Below are 11,291 nucleotides of genomic sequence, written 5' to 3'. Positions count from 1 at the left end.
GACTTATGTCTGATTTGCCCTAGCATTAAATCTCTACAGAGATTGGTTGGGATTTGTGAAGTGGTTGGCCATGGTAATGACATATTGTTTAATACTAATAAGACTTTCTGTATGTATTTCCCATGTACTCGTTTGCCACTTCAGCTTCCATTGCCACCTGTAAGTCTATACGGTACCAACCTGAAGTACGTAAACTCATTTGTCTATTTGGGTATACATCTAAACACCACATTAAGTGACGATGATTGTGTACTTGCTATGCTGAAGAGTCTTTATAGTCGTGCAAACAGTATCAACCGCAAATTTTTCTGTTGCTCTCCATCTGTTAAGAGACACCTGTTTATGACGTATTGCGCCCAGCTATATGGCGCTCAGCTATGGAGCTCTGTAAGCTCTGGTGTTTTGTATAAGTGCAGAGTGGCTTATAACAATTGTTTTAGAATCATAATGAATCTGCCTCGGCGTTGCAGCGCGAGTGAAATGTTTGTCTGTAACTATATTGACACTTTTGAAACCAGGAGGAGGAGAATTTGTTATTCTTTTCTAAAAAGGTTATTTTCCTCCAATAACGCAACAATCTGTCGCTTAATTCATTCCGATGCCTTCTACAGGAATTCATTCTTTCGGAAGACCTACCATTTGTTATGCTTTTAGGTTTCTTCCTGTTTTACTTGTATGTCTGTAGTGTTTTTGTATTATTTTAATGATGCATTGTACATGTTATATGGGTTTTTTACCTGAAATAAAGAATGAATGAATGAATGTTTGATCAACATGGCGACATTTGAATTCCATCTGAAACAAGAGGAGAGAGAGAATGTGTGTGGAGAGCTGGATTCTTCGCGTACAGTTATAAACGCGTTGCTAAGTGCTGTTTGTTTGGTGTGTGCGTTCTTTAAGTTAGCTGTGAGATATTTGATAGCTTTCCATCTGTCGGTTTTAATTAACAATAGCAATTGTCCCGGCAAAACAGAACTGATGACTTTTTCCTCTAAAAGAAGAAAGGTTCTTCACCCACCATTATACTTTAGAGGTGTTCAGCTGACTGTGTTGTTCTTAAGCAGCGTGTCCGCTGCCTGAGCTTGCACAGGCGCAATGAGAGGGACTAATCACCACCGCATTCTATGTGACGTCGGTTGGGAAACACTTGCCAACAGACGCGAAAAGTTCAAACTTGTTCACTTCTACCAAATGGCCAATGACTTAGTTCCCAAATATCTACAAGACTTGGTTCCCCCACTTATCCGTGATTCCACCCCTTATGGCCTGCGTACTGACCAGAATTATCTCCATTTTACCCTCAAAACTGAAAAGTACAAAAATCCTACTTGCCTGTTCTCTCTTGGAACAAGTTACCCCAGACCGCCAAAGAATCCCCATCCATTCGTGCATTCAAAAATGAATTAGAGTCTTGCTTTGATAGCATGCCCAGCATGCCCAGACATCCTCACTACTCACACGGCCACGGACACCATGTGACTCACCTTACCAGACTCAGCCTTGGTTTCAGCCAGCTAAACTACCACCTATTCCAGCATCACTGTATCAGTAGTCCCGAGTGCAAATGTGGGCATCCAAATGAGACACCAGATCACTATTTATTACACTGCAAATTTTATAATACTTAAAGGACCAAAATGTTGTTATCCATATCTTGCCTTCATCTTGAAAACATACTCCCTTCCGACCCACTCAACGCAAACGACGCCACATTATGTACTTTACTTCTGACAGGTAGCCCCTCCCTCCAATACCCTACTAACTGCCGTATCTTTGATATTGTGTCCAACTATATCCACCACTCTGGAAGATTTGACCAATCTAATTAATGTTATGTTATAGGTATTGGTGCGCCAGCCATTTTCATTTTATGTATATGTTATACTTTATGTCATCTCTATGTTTACTTTTGTATTATGTTTTATGAGCGGCGGATTTACATAAGCACAACAAGTGCTTCCTATCAAATGCTCAAGAATCCATGTGAATAAAAAAAATAACAATAGATTCAGACACAATAAAATGTCGTTTTGAATAGATATCAGAACTCTTTGGGTCAGTAATTTGAAGTACTTTCTCCTCGGCCTCGAGTACTGCAAAATTGCTCTTAGCCACTGACACTGGTAATTCGTATACTTTATCACGTAATTTAAAAAAGATGATCTCTAAGTCTTTTCGACATTTATTTTGAAATGAATGTGCTTTAGCCTTCAACAATAGGCACTGTGTGCATTGTTGGCCAGAAGCACCAGACAAAATCCCTCAAAATTCGACTTGCAAACCCCTGACATGTTTTGCATTGTGTTAAAATAGGTTAAAGTTACAATGCATTGATCCTTTCTGTTGCGGTGCCTACAAAGCTAATGTGTTGTGCCGCTGGACGGTTATGCAGGTTTTACAGATACCGAAGACTTTGAAGACTTCTGTGTTAAGCTTAAACAAACATAAACAGCGACATCCAAACACATGATTAATAATTAACCTTTTGCAATGGCCGATTTGGGTAAGAGTGTTCGTCTTGCAGTAGGTAGGTCGTGCTTTTAATCGAGTCATACCACTTCGAAAATGGTTCATACATAACTGTGTCATACACATGTATGTACTGCCTAGCACTCAGCATTTGAGAAAGAGTATTTCGTTTCGTAGCCCTTTCGTAGTACAAAGTTGTAAAATCACCACAGCAGGGGGTTGCTCCACTGGTAGTGGTATGGGTTTAACTCGCATAGTTACTATATGCGATATATATATAGTAACTATGCGAGTTAAACCCACACCACTACCAGTGGAGTAACCCCCTGCTGTGGTGATTTTACAACTTTGTACTACGAAAGGGCTACGAAAAGGAAATGGTCTTTAGCTATAACTAACATTGCGGCACGTCACACAGCTCCCATCTCCTGTCCGGATCCATGGTGTAGCACCAAACTCCGTTCCCGCCGTCCGGATTCCGGCAGTAGTTCCGCCCCAGTCCGGATGACGGGTAGCCCGAGGGGGTTTTCCCGTGTCCATGTGGCGTCTGGCTGTCCCAGCGCTGACAGATCCTGCCTGTGTTCGTGACGGGGACTTTTCCTCGGAAGGACGCTCCCCTGCCTACCTGACAGTCTTGAACTGTTGGGAGAAAAAGTAAATAAGAACGAAATAACATCGCGAAGGTCACTAGATAGCCAGAAATCATATACTAGTATAATCATTTCGAGGTCTAACCAAGACCCACTGGTACCCATTTACCAAGTTTCTACCATCGATCGATACATACTAGAATTATCGTGCTAATCCAACATACATAGCTTCATACATGTCGTTCGTCCATCAGCATGACGGTGAGATGCATTTGTGGTGTCCTAATGTGACTGAAGTCCGATTGATACACACATACATTACATACATGCACACATACATACATTTACACATATATACATACATACATATATACATTCATACATACATACACATACATACATTTACACGTACATACATACATATATAAATCATACATACACACACATATATACATACATACACACGTACATACATATATACATTCATACATGCATACATACATACATACATACATACATATATACATTCATACATACATACGCATATATACATACATACATACATACATATATGCATTCAAACATGCATACATACATACATATATACATTTATACATGCATACATACATACATACATACATACATACATACATACATACATAGTTTTTACATACATACAAATAATATCATTCTGTAGCCGGTATAGTCGTCCTCGTCGTAATACACCAGATTCGCAGGCACGCGGCGGGGCGGCAGCTAGCTACTTTATACCCAACGACTTGTTACACCTAACCCTTGATCATCTAACTTTAAACATTGTTTAAAGCTATGTAATGATATCTAAAACATATCCCTCTTTACGAAGGTAAAAACAAACTTACTGCTGCAGTGAGGTCCGGAGTGGCCCACGGGACAGACGCAGAGCGGGGCGCACGGCGGTCTCTCTCCCCCCGAACCGCCCAGGACCTTCCGGGTGCACACTCCTCCGTTCTGGCACGGGTTGTACCCGGGACATTCATACCACCACGCCTACAGGGGGGTTAGAATCATTCGATAAGAATGACAAAATGAAAAACCTACATTTTAAGTCGCAAGGGCATACAGAACTTTTTCTAAATTTTATATCTAGGAAAATTAGGTGGCGATATAATGGACCCTGGTGATATTATGGACACGGATGTTACGTAGAAGATTAGTCGTAATAAATAAGTAAATAAATCATCGTCGTAAATCAATTCCTGTGTAACAATAAAGTAGTGGCCAGTGGTACTTGTGGTGCTATTATGAGTGACATATAACTACGAATACAACATTTGGATAGCTATCCCTACATTATTGATAAGCATTTTTTGCATGATGCAAACTGTTGATTTTCAAGATAAAAAAAGCGTTTATGCCCCACATTCTGATGCTTGAGCAGGAAAGTTTGACATACCTACCAAAACACTTCAATGAAGTACCTACTTTTAATATGGTATGCAGCTGTTCATGGAGTTAACTCAATCAAATTCCAACAGCCAATCAACAAGAAGATTAGAGGAAAGCTTCATGCCTTTGGTTCTTGCTCTGCGTGCCAGACTGATGACTAATGTATAGTAATCCCCAACTATATCATAAATTGTGACCTAAAAACGGTTCAAAAGTCCCAAATCTTATAAGCTGAAGGGAAATTATGCCAAAAATTACAATTAATTGTTGTTGGTACATATATAAAGCATACCCAAACCAATTTTCAGATGAGTTTAGTATAATACCAGGTCTCCAGGACCCAAACTGTACAGATTTTGTCCGAAAATGGACAAAAAGCCCAATTTTACACAATTTTTAAGTCATGTATGTCAAATGCGTGAATTGAGCAGGAAAGTTTGTTATTGCTACACCACATAGTGGTGTAGCCATAATTAATAAACAAATTCAAGGACAGATCAAAATACAAATCAAAATCAAAATCCAAATTAAAATACAAATTAAAACACAAACATATCGTGATTTATAAGTGAAAATTGCTGTATAGCTATATAGTTATATATCTCCCTACCTATATAGTAATACCATGATTTTAAATCCATGGTTATACATAGCTATGTACATTTTTCTGTTTCAACATTCTGAAAATCAATATGTTCCCTTTTTTAAGTCATCTATTGAGTTAAGAAAGTGAGCAACCGTACTGGTGTGAGGAATGCTTTATTTACACAAAAAAAGTACAAAAAAATTATGTTATAATTCAGAATTTGTGCAAAACAAAGCACACATTCACCTAATCTCCAAGCAGATTCCTTCCAGTGGCAAGACAGTATCAATTAGCTAGAGGAGTTTGTACGTCCACCATCGGTGGCTGATGGACACTCATCTGGCCAATGGATACTTCCTTGCCACCGTATGATCTGCTTGGAGATTAATATTCACCCTGATCATATAGAACAAATGGCGATCGTAGTAGTCCCACCCGGGGTCTTGTCCGGTTGTGAAGGAAAATCTGACGAGTCCTTGGATGTAGGTCAGGTTGTTCAGCTCACAGACGCCTTCATCCTCGTAATAGTTGTAGGACTGACAGTGTCTGGTTAGGTAGCAGAGCTGAGAGCACTGCAGGCGATGGTCGACCTTCAAAAACAATAATTGCAATCTGAAGACTTCTACGACAGCCCCTTAACCTAACGCAATAATTATAGACTCTTCATGTCATCATGAATCCTCAAAATGTATGACTTTGTACAATGACTTGTTTGCAAAATCGGTCCTCCTTACCTAGAGCCTGAGATGAATACAGCCGTTTTAACGTAGTCAATCGTCACCACGTAACTAAGGCTACATAAGAACGGGACCGGCGGAAACAGGGTCCCTATTCTAGGGTCTATGGTCACGTACGTCCGACGATCGCAGACTAGGGGCATTATTGGGATATCAGTACTTGTGTCTGGAATTCGAAAATTCCGCTGTTTTTCGTTACAAAAAAAAGGCTTCTTTAGAATTTTAGAGCCTTGTCGGTAGTTTGTTCTGTGAAAGCCTGCCTGAATCTGCCTTACCTCTTCCCTCATGTCACCAATGAAAAGAGGCCCGCAGGTCAATTTGAGCTTCTAGTAAATAAAGATTTTTTTTTGTTCCGACAATGCAAAAAAATAAAAAAAATTTCACGGCTTCAAAATCGTACGACGACCTACGACGAATGTAATTCAGAAATGTCAATGCTAAAGACAAGCTTGACTCACTTGAGAGTATTAAAGGGCCATATTTGACCCCACAAGAGAATCAGGGTTTAGGAACGCCACTCGGGAACGATTCCTTACCCCATCACCGTTTGCTATCAAATAACACTTCTTTACTTTTACCTAAACCTTACCTGGTACCGTGCGATGAGATGCTGTGTCAGCCTGGTATTATACACGCTTGGACTGGTCATGTTCGTCTCAAGCCTTCGCAGAATCTCCTCCTCCGTGAGATAACACAGACTCGGCCGCAGAAACACAGACGCTAGAAACACGTAAAGAACCAGCGCCATCATTGACACGTTCTAAAACCAGCGTCGGTCCTGGAGCTATACGTTACCTCTATGTTTTTGTGAGTTTTCTCTAGGGCACAAGATTATGAGATTTGTTGCTAACGTATACAGATAGTCTTTGTGGTTCTTTGGTTATCTCCAAGCAGCTCCTTTTCTGGTTCCAAGACAGTATCAAATACATCTGAAATGCCGTCGCTCAGCCGACTTGCGTGAGACGTGTATAATGGTTACTCGTAAGGATCAGACGGGACGTTAAGCTGAGGTCCGCCGTTCTTTGTACTTCCTGTAAAGACGTTGTAATGACTGTCATTTGTCAAAATGGCAGGCGTTCACAGGCAGGCTTTCACAGTGTGGATGAGCCTAGAATAAAATCAAGACACTGTACATGTATTTCCTTCCATGAACAATACTACACATAGAATTCACATACAAAAGGATATTTTTCGTAGTTTACCTTCGAAGGTCGCCATACTGAATTGGAGTGATCTCGTATGCAAACGCACGGTTTACAAAATATATTCATTTGAAATTGTATGCTTTAAAAAGTCTATTCTTACACAGAGTATATAGGTACTGAGAGTTTGTATAGGCTGAGTGATCATATTGTTAACCAATTATCCGCTACACCAACAAAGGTTTCATGTCTGGACGTGATGACTATTACCAGCTCTTCAACCTTAGACTCTAAACATTTTATTGTTGACCGAACGTGCCAGATAAACTCGTTGTTCAAACGAGTATTGTGCCTGGTGTGTTAGGATATTGTGTCTGGTGTTTTAGGGTATTGTGTCTAATGTGTTAAGCTATTGTGCCTGGTGTGTTAGGATATTGTATCTAGTATGTAAGGGCATTGTGTCCAAAATAGGTGTGTAACCTAGGTAACATCTACAAGACCTTGATACTATCCATGGCTTGTCGTGTTAATTGAGGAATTCGCCAAAAACCTTGACGCTGGAAGGAGGTTTTTGATGTAGTTTCATGCACCTTTCATTAAATAAAATTATACAGTCTGCCGAAACGAATTCGAAACAGCCCACATTGTATGCAGGCAACCGTCCCTTTGATCTCAGTTTTAACAATATTTTCAAACACGTAATATGTTGTTGTCATTATCGTTATTGTCCAAGTGATAATTTTTTTATGGTGAGGGGCCGTATAGTTGTGAGGAGTGTAGTAAACTCGTCTGGGTCATCTGAAAGAACACAGGAGAACTCTTGCAGGTGAGAAGCTGTACAGGCGTGAGGAGTGCAGCAGGCATTTCACTACAAGATCACTGCACGTGCGGACTCACACTGTTGATAATCCGTAAGCCTGAACAATGCATCAAAAGCTTAAAATTAAAAATCTTCAACAAGTACTATAACAAAGTCAACTGCTGTATGGACGTTGGTACTCCAAGACTGCCAAGCTGCCAATATCGATGTCATGGTGCTGTTCAATAACAACTGAAAGTTGTGCTTGGTGAAGGTGAGTTCTTAGGCCTTCCCAGTCAGCACGTTTGAAGTCATATACCTTGCGTGGAATGCCACTTTTCGGGAGAGTATTATACTTGACACTAAACTCCAGGGTAGTGTGATCTGTGTTGAAGTCAGCAGGCAGCTCTACAATGTTTGACAGACTCTCAGGACAGTTGGAAAAGATGAGGTCCAGTAAGTTGTTATTTTTGTTTGACGGAATTTGGTTGTGTTGGTGGAGAAAGTTATTGTTGATTAAGTTGCAAAGGTCTGCCTCTTTCCCCTCACCTTCTGCTACACAGTAATGCCAGTCGACCCGAGGGATGTTAAAGACGCCTAGGAGACAGTACGAACGGTACTCTCGCTGGACCTTTGCCATGACAGAAGACAAGTTTACCGTACACGTCAGCTCAAGGATTCAACAGTCCCGCCTTGGATTGACAGTGATGTTTGACAACTTCAAAACCGCAAGCAGTCAGCGTGGAGGAAGGCGAAACGGTCAAATTCTCCCGCACACTGGGCAAAGTTCCGCAAGCTGCGCAACAAACTGAAAAAAAAATCTGCTGTCTAAAAAGTATAAGCGCTACCTCGTTAGCTTGTCATCAATCCTTAACCCTACCTAGACCGGGCTTTTTTTGACATGGAGGGACCAGGCCCCCCCTCAGAACTCACGAACAGTATGTCGTATGACCACCAAATTTTCAGAGAATGGTGTACTAGTGAAAATTTATCATATCTACAATTTTTATGTCGTTATGACGTATTATGACGTCATTATGACGTCATTAATGTGATTTTATTGGCCAAAACCGTCTAAATAGGTTTTTCCCTGAAAACTAAATGGTATTCAAAATAACTGTACCAAAAGTGCTTATGACAGAATATTATGGTGCACTAAGTCTTATGTTGCCCATAGCAACACCGGTGACGTCATAAAATGACGTCATGCATATTTAAGATATCCGCCATCTTGGATCATCAATCTTGAATTTTCAAAAATAGTTTTTTTTTTCATGATAAAGCCTAAAATACACTGTAAACATACTAAAGACCTTAATTTAAACCTTTTTTGGAAAAAGAAATTGAAGTATTGATGAAATTTTAATGAAAATAACCTGTATATACCTATTCTAATGATATGGTCCGCCATCCTCGATTTTGGCCAATGACGTCATCAAATTAGCATAAATTATGCATATTTAAAAATAAAATTTACATAAAATCATATGGGATGTTATTAATATTAGAAACCATGAGTAACTTGACATCAAACCCAAAAAATTCTATTGTTGAAACAAAAAGTACTAAATTTAGCAAAAAATGCCTGTCAGAAACCCGTTGCCATGGCAACAAAAAAAATTATTAATTTATTCCAATAATGGAGAATTGTGGCCAACAATATTTTAGGAAAAGTCACCAAGTTTGGCCGTTCTACGGCTAGCCGTTCAGACGCTAGGTGACATCAAAGTTGGCGCGGGCACTTTTAGCCCCCCCCCCGGTCTAGGTAGGGTTAAAGAATCTCCAAAGCAATTTTGGGCATTTGTTAGGGCCAAGTCCAAAGCTAAATCTATTCCATCAGTGGTTCAACTAGAGGGTATTATTGCCCAGTCACCGATGGAAAAAGCATCCATGTTTAATGATTACTTTTCCTCCACGTTTTCAAAGCCAGACACGAACTTTGTATGACGATGATTTGTGCAACTTGCAGTTTTCCGTAGATACTGTCCAGAAGGTGCTTGCCAAACTTGATCCTAGCAAGGCCATTGGCCTAGACGCAATGTCTCCAATCCAAGAGATGTGCAGACATCCTCGCGCCATCCGTAACTCTACTATTTAACAAATCTATGTCCTTTGGTAAGTTTCCCACGGATTGGAAAATCGCCCATGTCACTCACATCTATACGAAGGGGGACAAAGAGATCATTTCTAACTACAGGCCTGTATCCCTACCTTCCATAGTAAGGAAAGCAATGGAAAGATGCGTTGATGACAGCATTATTCCAAAGCTTCATGCGTCAATTCATAATCTACAACATGGTTTCATGTTGTAGATTGCCGGTCAACCACCACTCAGTTGTTGGAAGTGTACCACCAAGTTGGTTCAGTTCTTGACAAAGGCGGCCAAGTTGACATGTTGACATGACATAGATTTTGGCAAACGCGATCGAATCACTCTCCCATGCCTTACTAGTCCACATACAATTGCAGATGTATGGTTTCTGCGGCAATCTTCTAACATGGATTAAGCTCAACTTAAAAAAAAAAAATTACACGCTCAAAGTACCCCGTTAGATATGACTACCACATGTCCGGTTTGTAGACACATTAAACCAGACAAGACAAGTTTGAATTTGCGTTGGTTTTGAGTTTATTTTAATTGACAATTAGCTTATACAGCAATACTGTTCTCTGACTCAGCTCTATTGTCTTTGTTATTAATAGTACATTATGCCACAGGAAGCTAATGTTGCTGCACATACATGCATACTAGTCAATCAACTAAGTTTTAATTTATAGAAAGTGCACTTCAATTGACACTGTGTTCCTTCATTTACAATTATTCAAGAAATGCCAGCTTTTTTAACCCTCAAACACCCGAACGGGGTCCATTTGGAACCCAAACGTATATTTTTATGTGTTATTTATTCTAAAAAAATGCCTCCCGTGACTTTGTCGATAAACCTCTTCTACAAGTTCCCCTAATTTTTTTTGTAGATCGGCACAAATTTGTAAAAAATAATAACGGAAGATTGATGTAAGACCGTCTGGGGTCCAAACGGACTTGCATCAGACTTGTATTTTCACTTTCCTTCACACGAAATTGTTCGGATGTCCTCATATGTCTTCAAGGAAGCATTATTGCTTTAATATTATGCAGTTTGCCATGTTATATCAACCTAAGGAATTATTTCATCAGGTTTTAAGAGGTTGGACAATTTGACAATCATATAGGGTCAAAGGTCAACCCCATGTCCATCCCTTCAGGCCTCATCCTATTTTTGCATAAATTATTTTAATAAGCTGGAATTTTTAAACACTTAATCATGCCAAAATAAACGTCTTAATATGTTTAACCAATATATGTGTAAAGGTCACTTGAAGGATGCAAAAAGGAATATAAATTTGAAAGAAACCAAATGGGGTCCATTTGGACCCCGTTCGGGCGTTAACGTCACAAAATAAGTTCGGGTGTTTGAGGGTTAAAAAAAGCTTTCTTGTTTAAGATGTCGTTAGTTATATTTAAAAGAGGCCGTAGTCCAAAAATGTAATTAAGTTTTT

General features: G+C 39.7%; 1 protein-coding gene across 1 annotated transcript; it reads right to left on the bottom strand.

Moving 5' to 3' along the window:
- Positions 1-2,868: 2,868 nt before the first annotated feature.
- Positions 2,869-6,561, bottom strand: LOC109469937 (plasminogen-like; the record flags this gene model as incomplete). The annotated part of the gene is made up of 4 exons (XM_019768698.1): positions 6,400-6,561; positions 5,469-5,663; positions 3,941-4,088; positions 2,869-3,108 (listed from the first exon to the last, which is right to left on the bottom strand). Coding segments are annotated over exons 1-4 (745 nt in total), but the record flags the coding sequence as incomplete, so codon positions are not given.
- Positions 6,562-11,291: the final 4,730 nt, after the last annotated feature.

The sequence above is a fragment of the Branchiostoma belcheri genome, unplaced genomic scaffold (assembly GCF_001625305.1).
Source record: "Branchiostoma belcheri isolate BF01 breed outbred unplaced genomic scaffold, Haploidv18h27 scaffold212, whole genome shotgun sequence".
Taxonomy (NCBI): domain Eukaryota; kingdom Metazoa; phylum Chordata; class Leptocardii; order Amphioxiformes; family Branchiostomatidae; genus Branchiostoma; species Branchiostoma belcheri.
Note: the sequence above shows the minus strand (reverse complement) of the source record. Positions and strands in the feature narration are given on the sequence as shown.